General features: G+C 34.0%; 1 protein-coding gene across 2 annotated transcripts in view; it reads right to left on the reverse strand.

Moving 5' to 3' along the window:
- Window positions 1-22,333, reverse strand: part of EDIL3 (EGF like repeats and discoidin domains 3) — a 388,195-nt gene that overhangs the window by 116,818 nt on the left and 249,044 nt on the right. For both annotated transcript variants that reach the window (XM_045565716.1, XM_045565717.1), the window contains one exon: window positions 2,658-2,839. In XM_045565716.1, the coding sequence (XP_045421672.1) occupies window positions 2,658-2,839 (182 nt within the window). The remainder of the gene's footprint in view (window positions 1-2,657; window positions 2,840-22,333) is intronic.

Raw genomic sequence — 22,333 nt, forward strand, 5'->3', positions numbered from 1 at the left:
CAAAGGTCAGACGAACTTGCAAAAGGAAGAAAAATGTTCTTGTTTAACTGAATATACTTTACTAACCCTTTAAATCCAGAACCAATTATGAGCATTGTGGTTCAATCAATAATTTCCTACTGAGTACATAAATTTAAATGGCAATTTAAATTTTTATTTCATCAGGACAAGGAAGATAATAAAATTGAATACAAATTAGTGCATGTGGGTCATACACCTGAAAGATTAGAAGAATATTTTGATTATTATTAGTGAGTTTAAGTAAAGTGCTCAAATGTTTCATTTGAAGGAATGAATATAATAAATAAAAGAATTAAGTGACAAGGGAAATTAACAATGAATGCTCAAACACACAAAATTTGATACATCATTAGACTTCCTAGATTCTCATAGATCTGATTTTCTTTTAAGAAACTGAGAAAAGTTTTTTTAATAGAAAAATAAATTAGAAAATAAGATATTATTAAATAATGCAATAACAAAATATATACTTTGAACACAATCACTAAGTATTTATTGAATAACAATGGAGAGTTTTTATTAAGTTTTTCTCTCATTATGTGGGAGATTTCTTCCTCCATTATATATCCTTTTATATTTACTTCAACCGTATTTCTCTAAGAGTTCATAATAATCTTCAGACAAAAAGCAAAATTATCAAAATCATTATCCTCCTTCACTTAAAAGTAAAACAAGTTTTTAATTCTTCTACTTAAGATGACAAACAAAGTCATATTTAATCTAAATTTCTGTCAGAGTAAACGGTTGTCCTGTTCCATTAAGCTCATTTCTACCTCTAGTCACTGGGACAAAGAGAATTTAAAGTTTATGCAATACTTTGAAAGGCAGAATGATGCATAATGTTCAGTAGTCAAAAATGGGGCAAAGCAAAGTGAAAAATCTGGACATGAAACATTAATAAGGTTTTTCTCAGAGTAAACATTGTGAAAGTATGCTATTTCTGGTTCACTGAAATGCACAATCATTGAAGCTCACAAACATAATTTGTCAAACAGAAACTCTGATGTAAACCGTAAGTTTTATGACCACGATCTTACAAATGGTGAAATGAATAGTCAACTAGAGTGATTAAAAATGTCTCTGGAATGGTTATTAGTAAGTAGAATACAAGCATTTTCTGTTATTCTTTGTCTATTTTAAATCTTAATTGGATCTTCATCAGTCAGTGATCAAAACTGCATAGATGTGCCATTTCCAAAATCTGGAATTCTTTCTGCGAATGTGGCTATATATTTAAAAAGCCAAATGTAATTTAAAAGGGAATTTTGGCAAATACATGCAAATATAAATTCATAAAACAAAACAAGAACTTCAGGTACCCATATAGAGCTGTATAGATAAAAGAAATATATGTCTATGATATATAAGAATTCCTAAAAATCCAGAACAAAGAAGTATCTGAAGGAGATTTTTGTCCTGTTCTCAAAGTATGGAAGTCTTGCGACTTGGCCATAAATCAATTTTTCTTTATATTAAATGCCTATAAACTAGCCTTTGTATAGTACACCAAATAAATTCACATCAAGGATTTCCATCTTTTTCTAGCTCAAAATACGCAGTAAATAGAACAGGTCAGTCACCTAAACTTATCAAAGTTCTCTAATAGTGCCTCACTCCAATGGAATAAGGCTCATACCTTTCAGGAGGAATCCTTAGGCATGGCAAACTCACACACTAAATTTGAACACATCCCTCCATAAAATTCTCCTGAAGTCATGATTTTTTACATGATATTCCCCAGATTCCCATCTGGTACCTTTGATCATGCTGTTCCCTGGGCATCTAGTCTCTACTGAAAGCTGTCTTCCCAGACCTCACTCAAATCCTGTCTTCCCCATGTGGCTTTCTCAAAATAATTAATTACTTCTTCTCTGACTCCATAGTATACTGGATTTTTCTTCCCTTTAGCACAAATCAATGACTTGTTAGATAGTTATTTATGTGCTTCCCCCAACAGAGGGATAATCTTTCAAAGAAATCAGTTTTGATCATCTTTTCTATGCTCCTAATATCTAGTTTACTGTTTTACTTTATCTGAATGCTCAAAAAGCATTGACATGGATAGAATATAATGTTCTGACAGTACTACTCTCCAGGCCATCTTTGGGAAATCACTTAATTTCTCAGTATATTGTTGTTTTCTCCTGCTTTAAAGAACAGGTGGCTGATGACAATAAATGCCACTATGAATTGAAATACTCTCAGCTATTGAAAGAAGGTGGATTTGAAGTATTGCTATTATAATCCATTGTATATTTTGTACTTGCATGTGTGGAACCACTTCTTAGGTAAGAAATAGATGTAATTTTTATATTCCTGAAGTATCCTAAATGGCTGCTAAATGTTAACACTGTGTTAATTACACACAGCATATGAGAAAGCCTCCTTTTTGGATAGGTAACTTAAAATAGTGGCATTAACACCAATAATTTTAACATTTTAATCCCTTTTAACACACTTTCCAATAGAATATGTCTGTTTCCCATATTTTCAGAGCTTGTGGGTAATTTGAGCTCTTAACTAAATCACCCTTTCCTCTGACTATGAGGAAGAGTCACACTGAGTTCTCAGTTGTTTGCTTTCTTAAATGACTCTGGTCATATTGGGGAGTAACCTCGTCCCATCCCATCTCTTACCTGAATCCATGGCCATCTGTCATTTTCTGCAGCTGTCCAGGCATTTATAAGACCCTTCTTATTAAGACGTGCATAGTAGGGATACCATTTCTGGAGTCCGAAAAGAGCTCGGTGAGTAGAGGAAGCTGTGATTTGCTGATTTGATATGATTCCACCTTCAATTCCCAATGGGCCTGAACATTCTGGGAACAAATCATGAAAAAAAAATGTGAATACATTAGAAATAATACATATGCAAAATGTGGCTGTAAGATTTGATGGGAGATACTTTTTAAATGATGTTTGAATTTGGGCCACCATGCCCTTTACACCTCATCCAGTTTACAGATCCCTTACTGACTGCTACATTAGGGAAACAATTCTTGCTCCTTATGATAATTTCTTCTTCCTTTGCTTTGAGAGTGGCCACTGAGCAGACACTTCCCTTCTGCATTATGATTCTGTTGTGCACTGTTATCTTTTCGTTGTTGATCAATCAACAAAAGCATAATGTACTTAGAAGGCCTCATATTTTATATTTAGCAAACCACACAAATTCTAAGCCCTCAACAAATATCTGTCCATCCATTATTTCTTGACTAGCACATGTCTGAGTTTTGTGTCAAAATCATTTTTGTACTAACTTAGCATTTCTCACTAATATAAACTTTTTAACTTAAAATTTTATACCTATTACCAATTATGTGTCCACAAAAAGGGCAATGCATAAGTCTGTTAACATTTAAAAATATTATTATGATAACCTGTGATATGTTATAAATTATAAAAAATATATGAACAAATTATTTTTATAAATAGAGTAGGTAAACTCTTTGACAACATTATATATGACACAATGTGTACAACTCAGTAAATCAAGATGTTAAAATATTTATCTTTCTAATATTTTTAGTTAAAAATTCACAACTCTAGATATTGGGATTCTGCACTTACATTTTAACTTCTTTAAATCTGTAACTTGGAAACTTAAGAAAATTTCCTAATAAAAAGTTAAAATACTAAGATTAAAGCATAATATACTTGAATAATATATTCTCAGATACCAAATATGTTTCATGTTTTAACTTAGAAATGGAGGTAAATCCATCTAAAAATTATACATATAAATTTATATATAAAATTATGTATATTTGAATTTCTTAATTACTTGAAAACATGTCACCAGAAAGTACATTTATTTTAAATACAGTTTGAAAAATTCAGAATAAGTAGGATTATGATATAATGAAAAATACTTCATTTTCATAATTTCATTAACATTTCATACACTACACTCAACTTTTTGTCAAGTTAGATTTGTATGATAAATATGATAATTCTATGATAAAATACACTACAATAATTTACCAGAATTCCTGAAAATAAGAAAGGAGTACATTGCCATTATTAAATGTCAGTATATATAAGCCAACTTGATCGGTGATTGCTACCACGCACATTTTAGATTTTAATTACTATAGAAGTCCAACATTGTCAGAAATTAAACATTTATACTCGCACTGAGTTTGAAAATATGAAAGGAAGTATTTGGCTCTGGATTATAATGTTTTTAAAAGTTAGGAAGATATTTCTCATTGGCAACCATTTTTTTCATTGTAATAAACATGTTTCTTTTTCAATTCTATGCTCTGATTGTAAATAGCTCTGATGACTTTCAAACCTTCAAACATTTTTTATAAAAGGTTGAAAATATGTGGATAAGTAATCATCTTAATCAGGACTATATTAGTAAAGATGACATTATTATGGTAAAAAATTGCACCTTTGCCACTGATAATTAAAAAATTATTCACTTGATATGTTAAACCTAGGTAAGATCTTTTTTGAACATGTAATTAGTACTATTTAACACTTTATAAAGGTACACTGTATTACTTTGAGGTCATTAAATTAAAAAGACATCCATTTGTAGAACTGCAGTATTAGGAGCTGCAGATAATAATCTGATTTTCACATTCCAAAAAACATAACACTGAAAACTCAAATATTGATTCTTTGGATTCTTGTTTTGCTTTCCATTTTAAACTTCAAGATCTTCACAGACTTCATAAAAGTACTAAGGAACTTTCATGATGATACTCTGATTTTAAAAACTGCAGGAGCCTAGGCTTTTTAAAACTATTGCCATTAAAGGAGTCTCAGGGATTTTGTCCTTGATATGCACAATGTTTGGGTGAAAAAAGGAAGCAGGCAGGGAGGTCATTTATTGCAGGCCATTATTGTGTAAGCCAGTAAGTAGACCAGCAAAGGTAGAGAGAGCCAGCATTGATTAATTAAACTGTATAACAACCTTAAAAAGTACTCTAGGCTATTTAGTTGCATACATCTAAGGCCTTTATGCTGAGTTGGACATCCTCACAGAATTTGTAACCATTTTAAAAGAGAGAGTAGATCTCAAACCACACTTTCTATAAGTCTACTTCGTCAATGTATTTAACCTAGCAACCTCTCTTTATTAGCTAACATATAACATATTGGGCTGGGACATTGCATTATGATATAATCAAATACCAATGAGTGATTTTCAAAATATACTCGCATAGGTTTACTTTGCCATAAGCCTCCCAATCATTGGCATGCCCTCATTAGTCATATGTGTTTATTCATTAAAATCACATAATTAAAAAAATACATGTTGATACGTTATATTTATATAGGGCTTCAGTGTTCAAAGTATTTTCACATGAGCTATCTCATTGCCATGATGTCAAATTTACAAGTATTTCTTTTCCCAGTTCTCAATTCTACACTGTTGCTTTTTTTCAGTACAAACTTTTGCAACATTCACATACATACTCTACCACTCATATGCAGTTGGAAAATCCCACCAGAGTAAATATGACTGTGGCAGGGGTTCTTGAGTGAAGCATGACTCTGTGAGGTATCAGTGCACTCGCTTGGGTCCGTGATGCTTGATTTTCCTCTTTTTTAAAATTGGGGTTATGATGACACCTAATCCATCAGTTGTGAAAGAACACAAGGTAATCAGTGCTTTGCGTTTGTATCTATAAATTGTTAAAAAAAATAATGAGCTTGGTTCTGTAAGGTCATTTGCATGCTTCTCTTTAGAAGACCCCAAATAAGGTGATCCTAGCTTTTTAGCCCCTTTTGACAGGTGCTGGGTCTTTTTCACTGTACCATCTTTAGATGCTCACAATACACAGAAAGAGCTCAATTAATAGGCACTGAATGTTGCTTTGCAGGTTGTTTTTTTCCTAAACAGTAAACTAATAAGCAAATCCAAGCCTATGTATATTTCACAGTGGAAAGTTGTCACAGCAGCAGATTTTCTTCACTAATCATGTGGACTACAATCAAATGGATGTCATCATAATAAAAGGTTCAAAATCCAATTTCCTTTTGCCTGTGCTATCCACTTCCCCAATGTCCTATTAAATTCAACAGTTATAAAAACCAATGAAGGAGCTGCAATTCAGAATGCAAATGATTATACACCTAAGATTAAGGGACCTTAAACAATTAATAATAAGATGTTTAAAATGAAAGACACTATGAAGATATACATTGCTTTTACTATCGATAAGTGGGAGAAGAGATATGAAATAGTAATTGATACAACAGTATCAGATGAGAACTCTGACATTTGAAAAGTGCATCAACATGTGTTTTCTCACATGGTCTTTGAAATAATACTTCAAGGAAAGAGGTTGTCATGCCTATTTCACGAATGAGGAAATCTGTGAGGAGGGAAGTTAAACATGTAAAAGATGAGTCTGGAATTTAGTGTGAAGAGTTTAGTAATTTTTCAAAGTTTGATCTTTTTCTTCTGCTATTTTATATGGGGGGTGTGTAGTTACATGTACTGGGAGAAAGGATAGGAGAATTAACACGGAGAGAACACGTGGAATATAACTAGTGGCATTCGGAATATGACAGAGCTTTCACAAATTGGGATATTTTAAAACAATAGGTGACAGTGTATGAAAGTCAGTCACAGGAGTAAATATTGAGGGTTTAGTGGTATGTGTCCCTTGAAGTGTAAAAAATTAAACTGATATCATTATTGGCATATATACTGCTTATCTAATATGGATAAGCTAATATTCCTGTCACTAATTTACTGACCTCTTATTAAGTGGCCATCCATCCATTACTCCATTCATTTATCTATCCTATGTTCAATTAATTCAGTTTTCTTTTTTTTCTTTTTTTGAGACAGAGTCTCCTTCTGTTGCCCATGCCAGAGTGCCCTGGTGTCAGCCTAGCTCACAGCAACCTCAAATTCCTTGGCTCAAGTGATCCTCCTGCCTCAGCCTCCCAAGTAGCTGGGACTACAGGCATGCACAGCCCACTATGCCAGGCTAATTTTTTTTTTCTATTTTTAGTTGTCTGGCTAATTTCTTTCTATTTTTAGTAGAGATGGAGTCTCGCTTTTGTTGAGGCTGGTATCAAACTGACCTCAAGCAATCCTCCCACCTTGGCCTCCCAAGAGTGCTGGAATTACAGGTGTGAGCCATCATGCCTGGCCAATTAATTCAGTTTTGAAAATACATATTTATTGAAAGTCTGTTATATATTAGGCACTTTTCTAAGTGGTGACATAGGGATGAACAAGGCAGAAAAGGTCTTTGTTCTCTAAGATTCCATATTCTAGTGGGGAAACAAATAATTAAAAAACCACTTAAATAAATAAGAAAATACTATAGAATGGTAAGTGCTATGAAGGAAAAAGAGGGGTGGATCAAGTGAGGGCATGTCAAGTGATCTTTGACGGCCTTTCTGAGAGGTGACACTAAATCTGATCTCTGAATGGGAAGCAAGACCTGGCTACTGTGCTGGTTTACAGCATTGGCTTCCTCACGGAGCTTTCAGTCTGGTGGGGAGGCAGACAGAAATAAGAACACTTTCACATAAATATGGCAAGGCCTTGATGCTGGATGCACAGGATTCAATGGGATAATGGAAGAGGGAATCAAAACCCAACCTGGGGTTTGAGGAAAGATTTCCTGGGGGGAAAAAAAAGGAGCTGACACAGTGGAGAAAGAGACAGGAAACTGCTTGTTAAAATGAGGGAGTAGACACAGTGCAGTAACTAGACCAAGATGGGTTGGCAGGGGGATGGTTAAGACACGGAGTAGAGAAGTAGAAAGGCCCTAGATTATTTTGCTGAAGAGAATGCAGATAGGACTTGATTCTATTAGTGACGGGGAGTTTTTGAAGGATTCTAACCAAGGCCACATTTTCATTTAATACGGATCATTCTTTCGTTACCATGAAGCGTAGATTTATGAGGTGACAAAACTATGGCCAAATAGTAAGCAAGTACAATTATCCAGGTAAAAAATGATGTAGGTCTGAAAGAGGGGTAGAGAAGAGGAAGAGTTCAAAAAATATATATTAATATTTAGGAGGTAGAATTGGGCAGAGCTAGTTATGATTAGATGTAGGATGGCAGAGGGAAATGAACTATCTGAATTTCAAAAGTTACAGACAGCATAAATAGGTGCTCACTTTAATCGAGACTGGCCATATTTTGCAAGTAACAAAATTGAACCTAATTCCTCTCTTAAAATTTTTCAAGCGTCATTCATGCTGCTGAATTGAACTTGGGAGGATTTGCTTTTGTTTGCCCTGCACTTGCTATCTGGACTTAGGTAGGCTACTCTCACATCAACCAGGGGCAGGATTGAAAAGTGAAAACCTGCTTTTACACTCAAGACATGCCAAGTACTTCCCTGCCCCAAAACTTATCCACATGTACTATGTATGCACATCTGTTGTCCCGTAAGAGGGAAAATCCCTTTGCAGGCAAGGATTATATTCCTCATAGTATTTAGTTGCAATCTTCGATTTCAGCAGAGACTTAATAAATATTTGTAGAGGTAATTACTTTTTTAATAATAAATATGAAAGGTAAGTAAATAGTATAAATTACAGTAAATGTTACATTGTAACATTTTATTTGTGGAGTTCATTTTTAAATTAAAAAATCATATTCACCTACACTCTCTCAAGAGTACACAGATAAAGAGGTCTTCTTTCAAAACTGTTTATATGCTGAGTAAATTCTTTACTAATGGAAAAAAATGGGACTTACAGTGGAGTCTCTCCTCTTTCAACTAGCTGTTAAACAGCATTACCAGATATTTCTAAAATTCCCCTTTGATAACCCTACACTAGGCATATTGGCAATTCAATCAGTGCTGAATACAACAGTAGAATATAATGGTAGAATATAGTAGAATAAGATAGTCTATATTTCCTGGCTGAAAAATCTGTGTTTATGTATCTTTGCTGTTGTGCTTGCTTTTGTCAGATATAGCAATAATCTTAAATTAATGAGTTCATTCAACATTGACTACCAGGGGCTTTTAGGCATCATTTACATAGTCATTTAAAACAATTGCATTACCTGAATTGCCTGAATGGATTGGAAATGTCCTCTGACCCAATCCCCTGCTGCTCAGACTAACACTGAGCAAAGTGAATGATGCAAGCTGGCAGGTTGAGCAGAGGCTGCGCCAGTTGGGGCCAAGCCTCAAGTGCTCTCCCCAGAAGGACTTTTCTGTCTTGACCACGTCATTGGACATGAATAAAACAGCTTCAAAGCAAAGTCCTTCTCACTCTGCAAACTTATTCTCTGGAGTGTGGCAAAGAATGGCAGCTGCATGTTATTGATCTTGCAGCTGACAGGCAAGCAGTGCCTCAAGATGTCTCACATCTTGTTCCTGAGTGTGCTGATTAAGCCTTTCAAATACATGAGATACACAGCTGAATCTGTAACAGGAATGCACTGCTTTCATTTGCTCTATCTCAATATCCCAGACATCTTCAGAATGAAAAGATTTCAAATTAAAGCCTTGTAAGAAACAAATCTCCTTTAAACATCTCCAGTTCTCCCTTTTTCTAAGCATTTCATCTTATAGGAGTGAGTCTTTTGCTGTGCTTAGCATAGCGTGGTAATTGTGCTGAACGTGAGCGCTGGCGAATAGATTACTGATGACCTCTAATACTGCAGAAATTAACGCTGATTCAAACGTAAGCTTCCCTCTGTGCCACTTGGACCACGGCCTTTCCTTTATTCCTAGCATTTGCTTTTTTTTAGAGCTGTCCTGAGACTAGGCTTTAAATCGGTAAGGGAGGGATCAAGGCCACTGTTTCTCACACTGTTGCCTGGGGGTTAAAAGGAGCCCTGAAGATTTTTTTTTCTGGTGAGTCCTGTCAGATGAGCCTCAACACATTTGATCTGATTTCTCTTAAGGTTATCATTTTTCTGGTGTTAGAAGTTGTGTCAGAAAGAAGAGGGGAAAGGATGGAGTAAAAACAGGAAATTTAAGAAAGGCTGATCTCAGAGGAAGGGCTTGAATCTTCCAGTTTGGGTGCAAGAGACAGGAGAGGTGGCAAAATGTTTCCTGGAACTGGGAAGGTGGACATGCAAACACGGCCTTCCCTTTATTCACTCCTTTCCACGTTCCTGCAAAAGTGCCCTCTGGATGTCAGCCTCTGCTTAGGGCACTGAGAATGATCACCTTCAAAGGTCTTAGAATGAAAATTCCATTTGGTGGGGTTTGTTTCTCTCCACACCGGCTTCTTAGTGTCAGGGTACAAACTTCACACACAGGCACAAGCCCTAATCTTGCTTAGGGAAAACAGTAATTGCGGAATCATCAAAAGTGCTTTCAAGAATTAGTTAAGCTTATTTGGACTGCATATCAAATATATGAATACCTTAGAGAAAAGGCTGTCTCTTTGTATCAGATGGGTGGCTTAGCTTAGATAAATGCCAATTTTCTTCACAATGGTGAAGACTGTGATTCTGTGATATGTGGCCAGGAAAGCATTTTCTCCATTCTATTTAGAATGCTATTCTATTATTTTCCATACTGAAAAGCTCAGAAGGTGTCCAGGTTCAATGATGAGGACAACTATTTGTGCATATTTTTCCTCTTAGATAATAAACTTCTTAAAGGTAGAAATGATGTCTTTTGCATTATTTATGTTTCCAAAACACTTAACACAGTGCTTACAAGTTGGCAGTTCTCAATATTGCAGGTTAAAGTAAATTAAAACAAACCATCACTTTTTGGAATTATTTCTCTTCCTTTTTTGAAGTCGAATTAATCTTCTGAATGTAGATATTATCACTGTAAGGATTCAACATACTGGATAGGTGCTAAAATCAGAAATGCTTTTTTGGTATGCTGGATTGCTTGAAACAGATAAGAAGGGGAGGGGAAATATAATGTTTGGAATGACAATTACATTTAAAAAGTTACAACTTCAATTATCAGCCATCTAGCTATTTTTCTGTAAAATGTGGTTATGCTTTTCTTCATACTGTGTGTTATCTCAAGTCAATTATTATACATTATCAATTTAAATTAATTGTTTTGAATTCAGGAAAAATTAAACCCATGAATAAGCTAAACTACAATAGGACATTATTAATATTTACCAAAGCTGATTTGTGAGCATATTGATGCAGAATGATGGTGTTATTTAAATGGTGGGGCCTATGGACTCAGCTTTCAAAGGATAAAATTCTTATTGAGGTAATTCACAAAAGTGGTCAAAATCTAATATGATTATCATTCTATCACAGTAAACAGTGTTGCTCTAGGACAGCAGAAGAGTATGTTTCAGTTTGCTTTAGGTGCATTCATACAAAATAAAAGAACGTATGGGTTTTTCAAGTGCTAAATGCACTTTTGCAGCCAGGAAAGATTTCAGTAACTTGTACTTACTTAGACTTCCACTTAAACTTCGCAATTCATCTTCTATCAACTATGAAAATAACAACATGGTTTGATGAAACATTTGTCTGTATAGTCAAAAGCCTAAAATTCAAAAATCTAAAGATGTATACCTGTTCTTGCTTTCTGACAAAATATATCTATGCACAGGAAAGAGCTAAAAGGGGATAATGCCAAGGTAAAATGCTAAAGAAGGGATTCAGTTACTTGAAGAAACATGAGCAGAATACCAAATGTAAATATTCAAACAGTGCCATGCAGAAGACACATTTCTGTGCTTTTAGGTTATTTACATCTTTTAAGATTTTTTGGAAAATGCATATCAGGATAAGAGCCACAAAGCATTGGCTCTGATGTTTTGTTATAAAGAAATATTACTGGCATGTCAGACATTGATTTTTATTTGAGAGATAAATCATAGTCCCAAACCCAATTACTAGCTACACCTAGCCATTTTTTTCCTATACAATGTCGTTATACTTTTCTTCATACTGGATGTTATCTCACGTCAAGTATGAAATCTCAATGTTTCAGAGGTCAAAGGAAATACAAGAGATCAAACAGGAGACCACTGCAGATGGCATAATGAGCCTTCTTTAATACTAGACCACTTTGAAAAGTTGTAGAGTAAATGACAGAGAGCAAAATGCATGCTGGAAATGTATAGTAGATAATTTGTTCATTTGAATTCTAGAGATATCTATATTGTTCTTTCACTCTTAAAAATGCAAGAAAATGTTTGTGATTTAGATGATAAATAAATAATATCTGTATAATCAGAGAGGTATTAGGGTTGGGGCAGGGACCTAAAAACTCTTTCAAATAATTTTTAAGTCTGCTTTCTAAGTCACAACCTCACCTCTGTCATGTTTCCTCTCTCCAAATATATATATATAGATAGATAGATAGATAGATAGATAGATACACATTTATATAGAGAGAGCCAGTATTTCTAGCATAGACCTGAAACAAAGGATTAATTCCTGATCATATGCATTTACTAATTCAACCTTCCTATAGACAAAAATACCATAATGTGTATATGTAATGCTACTGAATATTATACTATGAAATGTCCAATTTTGAATCAAAAGTATAGTTTATTATTAATATATCTCAAACAAGAAACAGTACAGTCAATCAAAATATGCACCTAAACTATTAACACAGGCTTGCCATCTTAACTGTAGTTTGTTTATGCCAGCGGCGAAAAAACCTGGAGAGTGAGTGGTGATGAAATAGTGAAAGGCGTTTTCCACAGCTTGTTGAGAATTGGATATTTTTTCTTGCAAGAAGTGGTTCAAAACCTGAAAGAAGTGATAGTCAGTTGGTGCAAAGTATGATGAACACAATGGATGACAGAGAGTTTCCAAGTTCAGCCTCTGCAGTTTTAAGCAGTGTTGTTTGTGTGACATGTGATCAAGCATTGTCTTGCAAAAGGATTGGTCTGTCTCTACTGAGCAATCTTGGCTGCTTAATCACAAGCATCCTCATTGTTTTATACAATTGGTTGCAACAGACATCTGCTGTAATCTACTGACCAGGTTTCATGAAGCTGTAGTGGATACCAGTGCTGGACCACCAAACAGACATCATTAGTGTTTTTTGATGAATATTTGGTTTGGGACTGTATTTTGGCACTTCGTCTTTATCCAAACATTGTGCCAAATGCTTGAGATTGTCAAAAACAATCCAATTTTTATCACCCATAACAATAAAAATGGTTCGCCTTTATGTCATGACAACAGAGAAAGGCAAGCTTTGAGATGATTTCTCTGCTGATGTTCGTTTAATTCATGGGGAACCCATCTATCCAGCTTCTTTACCCTGACAATTTGTTTCAAATGGTCCAATACTGTTGGAATAGTAATGTCAAACTTTGCTACTAAATCATGCATAGGTTGAGATGTGTTCGCTTCCACTATAGCTTTCAAGCTTATCATTATCCACCTTGGTCTCAGGTTGCCCATGTGACTCATTTTCAAGATTAAAATCACGAGAAGAGAACTTCTCAAACCACCAATGTATTGTGTGTTCATTTGCCACATCCTTCCCAAACACTTCAATGATATTTCAAGCTGTCAGCACTGCATTGGTTCCATGATGGAATTCATATTCAAAAATAGCTCAAATTTTTGACTTATCCATGATTTCACAAAAATTGCTCTAAAAAAAAATTGAAGATAATCACAAGCCAAACCATGTGTTTGAAAGACTGAGGATGTACCTTCACAATAAAAATAAAACAAGAAGTGTCAAATTGAAATGTCAGAGATATCAACTGTCAAACTTAGTACCTAAGAAAATTGGACATTTCATAATTAATAATCTGACAATGGGTTTGTTATTCCATAAAAAATAATTTAACATAAAAAAAAATTCAAAGCTACTGAAACAAAAATACTTCCCAAATGTTGTAGAAAGAACATTCTAGGAAGATTTAGTAGAGTAACAATTTTATTGCAAACCTATAGAAGCTAAGCCAGCTTTTCATATATTTTCTCTCATTCGATAGAGATTCATACTGGATGTGTTTTATAATGTAATGAATATGGATCAGCCTATTGAATTAGGAAATTTGACTTCTACTTCTTTTCAAATTTATTATCCGTAATAATAAAGTAGATTCTGATATTCTGTGGTGTCCCAGTTAAATATTTATTTTTATTTAACAATATTTGTAGAAAAAACAACCTCTAGAATTTGTGTCAGTGCTACTTATAATGCATACATATATTTTAGATGAGTAAATGTTTTTAAAAATCTTAAATCTGGACTTAAATCTTCAGTTGCTGAAATGAGTCTGGCACAGTAGATATGTTGAACACCATCTCCACAGTGGGATAAGTTGTAATTTTCTGATATGTTGCCACAGAATACACTACTGCTACTTTTATAAAGTTAAGCCTAATGATTAAGTAAATAAATATACTTCTTATAAACTTACATTAAAATTTATGCCAAATACAAAGTTTTAAACTACAAATAATCCTAGGTTTGCCCATTATGAAGTTATAAATTTTGAAAAAAAAATTCACAGCTAGAATTCCACACTTTTCTTAAGCTTTTAAAGAAAAGAGAAATTAAAGTTTCTTTCATTTGGAATTTTAAAAAAGACAAGTCTCCAGAAGTGTTTATTTCACAAATGTTGGATACTTCACCATTCTAGTATATTTATTTATAGGATTGATTAGGAATTACGTAGGGGCCATAAAGTCACAAACATAAAATGAGACATAGTCATTCACACAAATGAATACAGCAGAATTAATATCCTTCTAAGATGTCCTGTCTAAACTAGGAGAATAGCGACTTTCTTTTCTTAGAAATCATTCTTTTTAGTCACATGCTTCAAAAACAATAAACATAGTTATTTTTTAACTTAGTAGTCAATAAGACACAGCAGGATATAGTCACTGTTTTTACTATAAAGGGAAGATAAATTACATAAAATTCCACAGAGAAAACCAGGGATATAAATGTTACCTTATATTGGTATGAAAATATTTCATTAGTTGACCGTTTTTCTTCAACTACCAAAATCCTCTTAAACTGTATGGAAAAAAGAATGACTGTGTGAACTATAAATTGCTCAGGCAGGGGGTTATGACAATATATCCTTGGTGCCTTAGTACTTTGAAAAGTTATCAGCTCAGCTAAACCAAAGCTGCAAAGATAAACAGAAAATTAAAATACTCATTTTATATTTATAGATTTAAAGGTGTATGACTTCTTTGGATCATACAATTTACAAATACATGAAATTTATTTGGGATATAACAAAGATAACAATTAACTATAATATAATGGTAACTTGTGATGTGTACAAAGCAGCAAATTTTCTGTTATATCAGTTTATCAAAACTGCTCTTCACTGAAATTTTGATTAAGGGGATGAAGGCAAATTAAGTTCCAAAAATCTCTACTCTGAACAGAGCCCTGAACAAGAAGTGTGTCCTTTGTCACTGAAGATTTTGGCTTACGAAGCCACAGAGGTTTGAATGGCTACACCACTGCTTACCAGCTATGTGGCCTTTGGGAATTTGCTTAATCTTTCAGCAGCTCCAGATTAATCCAAGGGTTTCCAAATTTTATGCCACATTAGGATAACATGGAAAAAATTCCAGTGCCAGACAACATCTCATACGGTACCAACCAGAATGCCTTGGGGCAGGAGCCAGATATCTGCTTTTTTGAAAGTTTTGGGTGATACCAGTATACACCAAAGTGTGGGAACTGTGTTTTCTAGGGAGGCTAACATCTACTTACTTACAGGTTCATTCCATAGGTTAGAAACAATACATGGTTAGCACATAGTAAACTATATGGTGACCAATATGCCTTTAGGGAATGGTAGCTCTCACACTGTTGTTTTACTGTTATGAAAGTAAGAGATAAAAAGTCATGGATCAGGGAAATGGACTTCCACTTTTACTACCTAGAAAACCATGGTTTAAACATATGCTACTGGTTCAGGTTTTACATGCATTCACTTCTTATCAGAGAAATAAAAAAGGAATAGGACAACTACTCCCATTTCCCATACAAAACATTCTTTAATAAAAATTCGAAATACATACATAAGCACAATTATTAATCATGAGCCATTACTGAAAATGATTCAAACTATCATGTCACTCGGCATCTCCTTATACCATATTCATCATCAGTTATTTCTGTCACCAAAGCATTGAAATTGTCAGATAAAACTCTTTGCCTGGGGGAAATATAAATTATGGCTTCTTGTAATGAATGAAAATGAAATGATTCCCCATAGTATATTGCCAGGCTCACTGGAAATAAAAATAACTAATTAAATAATCTTTTAAAATAGGTCTGTGTGTCTGGCAGGCACTTTTCTTCATTGTGGTAAAAAATGGGGATCTCCTATGGAAAAATCTCATATTAATACTTTGATAAATCAGATTACATCCCTGAAAAGCACCTTAATAATCAAGTTTTTTTTTTTTTTTACTGAATTTAATATCTGAGTAATCCTATCTTTAGAATAAGTGGAGATGAAGTTTTCGCTGCTGGTAATTTTGTCAGAGCAATCAAAGAAATCTCATTTCCTCAAGTCCATAACTGAGAGTAAAGCAACAAACCATTTCCTCCCAAATTGAATAATACCTGTTTCCCATATCTTCAGCATATCCTTTTATGTTTGATCTTGACTTTTATTTCCAATCAATATGAGAAGAATGTTAATATTCATTGTTTCTGATTTCTAAGGACATAATGGGGATGTACTGGAAAAAAATCATGAAATGCCCTTTAGCATCCAGTGAACTCTTTTCATGATCTGATTTAGAGACGCAAGAAAACCATGTATGAATACTGGCTTCTTATGAAATGTCTTATAAAGAAAGTAAATTGAAGAGACAGTTTCAGAAGAAATGAAATGCATGATAAATTCAGGAAATGTAAACTTTTGCACAAGGGTTGTCAAAAGCACATGATAAAAAATTTCATATAGTGCAATAAAACACTCCAGCTTATTTGTTCTATATATAGGAGTGTGGCTTACCTTTTGGTACAGAAGTCAACAGGATAGCAAATTATCTACTTAAAATCTCCAAAGAGCTGAGGGGTTATTCTCCCTTCATTTTGCATCTTTCTTTTCCTCAAGTCATCAACCTCAGTGAAGTCTAGCACTAAGCTGACTACTGGTTGAAGAGGGATGGACAGAAGGAAGTTTGACAAAACGCTGCTTCTTTAAATATCTTATCATTTTTACAATGGTCGTTGATGTAACACCTGGAATTTAGGGCTCTGTTTTTTACTCTCTCACTTCACACAGATACCGCAGCATGGAAACCATATAGGAAAAGCTATTTTTTTCTTTGTCATTATTAATTACTTATCCAAGACTAAAAATTCCACTTTTATTGATAACTAAAATTAGAAATTCTCTTCCATCGGTTTTGTTCCTGGGTATATCAAATATCATCCTGACTGGAAGACAAAATTTTTTCTCTATTGAAAATATATCAATAGCATTAGAAAACAAAGATGGTTTCACCATGTGAAACTAGAGGAACATGTTTTTATACATGACCTTTTGTCATGAAGAAATGGCATGAGTGTGATATTTTTAAGGTTTGATTGCACACTCTGAAAGCTGTTAGGGGTTAAACACATTAAAGACTAAGTTAAAAATATAAAAGCAGTATCAGTAGAGTAATATGATACTACTAAACAACTGTGTTCCTTAAAGGTCTATAATTTCAGTGGAAAGATTGCAACTGAGTTCTTACTCATATATACCAAGAAGTGACAGAGATAGTGGAGAGGGGGATACTACAATCTCACAAGTACATCAAGCTGTTTTAATAAGTTGGAATTATATTATGTTAGAATCTATAGTATATATTATTTGTACAATTAAAGTTTATTAAAGAAGTGAAGCTACTCCATTCATTACACTCTAGGTGTATATGTCCTGAGCAATTCTTAACAATCTGGATCTAAACCCTCCAACTGCCTTGTTTCATTACTATCTTATATAATTGCTGAGAGTGAGAAATTAAAATACTGATAAATGATTCAGAAGTTTCTGTCTGGAAAACATTTCCAAACAACCCAAATTAATACTTTGAAATCAAAATTTAAATAAATATTATTAGCTATAATACCTATTAGATTGTGTCTAATCTCACTGCTTAAATAATTCTCCCATTTGCCCTTTCTTTTCTTATCTAGCCAGTACTGCTGTAGCTCAGGATCCCATTGCCTATAGTACTGCCTCTTCCTTCTCACCTGAGTCCCCTTCATTGATCCTACACACTGAATTCAAAATAAACTTTCTGAAAATCTGATCATTTCACTCTCCTAGTAAGGCATTTTTTCAATGGGTCCTCATTGGTCAGAAAATAACGGTCATCCTCTTGGCTGCTTGAAATTTATCTTCCAGCAATACCGAACTCCAAATCTTAGACTGAATTTTACTTGGATGGTAGTGTATGAAATATTTTTCAGGTCATGTCCTTGTCATTTTCTTCCCTGTCCCATGTTTTCCCCAAGCTGAATTCATTTTGCCAATCTTGGGGTCCAGAAAGACTCTAAGTATATACTTGTATCACAGATAGCACTTGGCATTTAAGTATACTTTATGTGCATTTACGAATTTATAAATTTGTCTTCCACATTAGATTCAAATTCCCCCAAATGAGGGTTATATCTGGGTCCTGTTGGGTGCATTGGCCTATTGCCTGCATCTTCGATAGTCCCTGATAATAACAGCTGCTCAAAACCATAACTGAGGAATTCAATTGAGGCTAACATAATAGAGTATCTCCCCTCTAAAGTGGTTCCCTACCTTGCAATGCAAACACTTGTGGCATTTTACCCATTTTCACCTTAAGTTCACTTCATCCTTGTATATATCTTCCAATACCTTTTTCTCCTTCAACTAAGAGAAATAATATCTAACCATGCTGATTCCCTCTAGGTAAACATTCGATAGCTCCTCCCTGCTCCCCTTCCAGAGATATGGATCTATCTTTTCTCTCTAAGACCTCCTTGACAAATACAAATGAAGCCTGCACATATGTATTGCAGAGAAAAAAGTTGGGCATTTTGACCTTCAAATAACCCTATAAATAGTATTTTTATTTCCAATTCTAATTGAGGCAACCGAGGCTCAGAGAGGCTAAGTAACTCCCTTAATGTCACAGAGCCAGGATTTGGACCCAGATGTATCTATTCCCAATGAGTCATTACAAGCATTGGGATATGAGGTTCTGGGTATGATCTGTTTGCTGCATATGCCTTCAGGAGTGTGGAGAAGCCATAAAAAATTATGCGCAGGGCAGTTGTCCATAATGTTTATTAAAGATAAAGAGTAGTGACCTAACTCACTTGTGTTCTGTCTCCATTGTTTCTGCCATGGCTTGTGGACTGAAAGGTCAGATTAGACTGTCATTCATGCAACATTTAACAAATATTTCTTGAGCCTCTTCTTTGTGCAAGGCAGAGGTATAACATTTAGTACTTTAGTCAGTTAAGATTGAAAATGCTTTTACAGTTGAAAGCAGCTTAGTAGAAACTACATAAAGTTAGCATCATTTTGTAACTAGAGATCCACAGAAAAGGAATATTGTCAACCACCTACCTCAAGGATATCTACAGCTTTACTTTTCCTTTCTCTCTCACTGTTTATTTTTTCTCTATAAAATAAGAACTATTTTCATATTTCCTCTTACAAGAAAGTCTATTATGGCATAGTACATTTTTCTCTGTTTAAGAAAATGCCTCAGGATAAATTGTGGAGGCAATAGTTTTCCACGCTAACATCTTCAGACATGAAATTAGCATCTGGGCAGTTACCACAGCACTGGTCTAACTTAGGATAAAAAGGTAAAAGTTTATGTATAATTTCCAAAATTTTATCATTACTTTATCCAGAACCGTGTGATCCAACACAGGATTGTTTTTATAGTTGCTGTTTATTTTTGTGTCTCATAGCTTTGTATTTTAGGTATACAACAATCCTTAGAATGAATAACGAAATAGCAATTAAACATTCATGTGCACATAAACTTGGATTTTCCCAGTATATTTCTCCTTTTTATTATATCTATTTTAATGTAGATCCAAAATTCATTATCTGTGCTATCAGAGTAGAAAGTTTAAGTGTGAATAAAATAAATCAATTGATTATATAATTACTCCCCATACCTTGCAATAGTTTTAAAAGATAAACTACCATTTCTCATAAACATGCCTTAATATTCACATGAATTATTAACTGAAACATGATTTTTCCAGGTTTAACCTCTATCTAGTACTATCTGGTTAAGGTGAAATACTAAGGAAAAATTAATTCAGTCAGTAATAAAAACAGAATAAAAATTTGACCAACCAGACACCCTAGAAAGAATGAAGTAACAGTAAGTAAATGTTATACAGAGCTTTGATGCTGTGTTACACGTGATGGATCTATGCAAACTCTATTACAGAATGAAAGGAAATAACAACATAAGTTTTTTGTTTTCCAAATGTTCTTTTTAAGATATACAATAATTTTGTAATCAGAAAAAATGTTGTTTAAGAAAACATTAAGTGAAATGTCACTAGTTTTCCAAGTGGACTATTAGAAATGCTATATATAACCTGAACTTTTATACCCCCATAATAAGCTGAAATAAAAAAAAAAAACCAAGTGGTATGCCTTAAATGTATAAAATTTTATATGTCAATGATATCCTAATAAAGCTGTTTGAAAAATAAAAAAAAGAGAAATGCTCTCACCCTTTGCTAAGTGGCACAGAGATGCTCACTAGAAATTATTTGATAGATAGTTGTGCCTTAGAAAAATAACACTTTTCCTATTATATTGGCTTATTAATTTCATAAAATAGAATTTTATATATTACTTTGTAATATTTTTAGGCTAATGATACCATTATCCATAGTACCTAAAAAAGTTTTAGTTTTTATGAATAGACCAAAGACGAAGGACACAGTTAGTTGCTTTATGGGGACTTTTGTAGTGTTTTGGATGATGAATGAACTCACAGAAGTTCCTATGGTAAAACCCACCTGACTACCCAAAAGGTTAAATGTGTATAAAAAGCTGTTATTTTCCTAGCTAAAAGAAGAGTTGAGAAACACTTAAATGAATGAATTATTTTTCTTCATAGGTACACTTATAAACTGACTGCTTGTTTTGTGTAATAAGCAATCTTTTCAGGAACAAGCTATTGGACTGTTATTCATTAAATGAAGCCACCTCAAGTGAAATATTGTTCTAATTGGAATATTATTACATTTAAATCCATCATTCAGAGAAGAAACTAGAACAAAAACTTATGGAGAAGCAAAAATTCTGCAAGACTATATGACCTAGAAACAGGAATAGAGAGAGAATGAGAAAGCAGGATAGAAACCCGAGTAGTACATAAGCCTTCATCACAATCTGGTTCACATATAAACTTAAAAATAGCCCTTGTTGAAAACATCTCTTCTCATAGAGATAAACTGAGTAGACTTGTTTTCTTGGAATGAAAAAATCGAGACAAAAGTATATCAGAGCAACATTTTAAATGTCTTAATATCAAGGATCATGTGTTATATATTTTGATATTTGCCCCAGCATCTAGCATAATGTTACTGCCACAGTCATGCTGCAAAAAAAAAAGAAAAAAAAAAAAGAAAAAAAAATTAAGTTGTTAGATGACAAGTCATTTCCTCTTTTTTACTCCAGTCTGACACCCTGATGTCTGTGCAAATGTAGCTTCCTTAAAGAAAGGTCTATTAAATGATAGAGTCATATATATCTGGAAAGCATACACTGATTAAAATAACTCTAGGTACAACTGAACTCTGTGACAAGAAGGAACTAAATTCAAATATAGGATTAATTATGTGTTTACTGACAGTACCTTGACGGTTTGAAACTGATGTGCACACGAACCAACAATATCTCTAACAGCTGGGCATTCCCCTCTCCACGCCCCCCAGGTAATGACTGATCCCCATTACTGTGTAATGAAGCTGAGATTCTGAACAATTGGCACTTTTTGGTTAGCTCATATTCAAGTTGTGGTATGCTAAAGTGACCGTGTATAAGACATCGGAAAACCAAATAACTGAATCGATTATGAACGTTTACATAGATAATAGCTAGTTTTAAGCAAATTGAAAAGGTCTTAGGAAAAGGCAGACTGAAAATGCTCTACTTCAGACAGCAGCCCCTGGGCAGGAGTGATGGGAAAAGTGATGCTAGCAGGGAGGTAGGTGGAGGTTGTTCTTTAGTTTACCTCTTTTCCTTTGTCTTTTAAATATGGGTTAGTGTCCACAGGGTAGGTAACTTAGAATACATCACCTCTCTACGGGTTATAAACTTTCTAAATCTGCACTGTTGGCAAGAAGCAGGAATGGGTTCAACAAAAGCTCAACTCTGCTAGTAAAACCTCTGTGAACACAATGACAAAAATGTTGCTTAACAAATCTCATTGT

The sequence above is a fragment of the Lemur catta genome, chromosome 12, assembly GCF_020740605.2.
Source record: "Lemur catta isolate mLemCat1 chromosome 12, mLemCat1.pri, whole genome shotgun sequence".
In the NCBI taxonomy this organism is placed as follows: Eukaryota; Metazoa; Chordata; class Mammalia; order Primates; family Lemuridae; genus Lemur; species Lemur catta.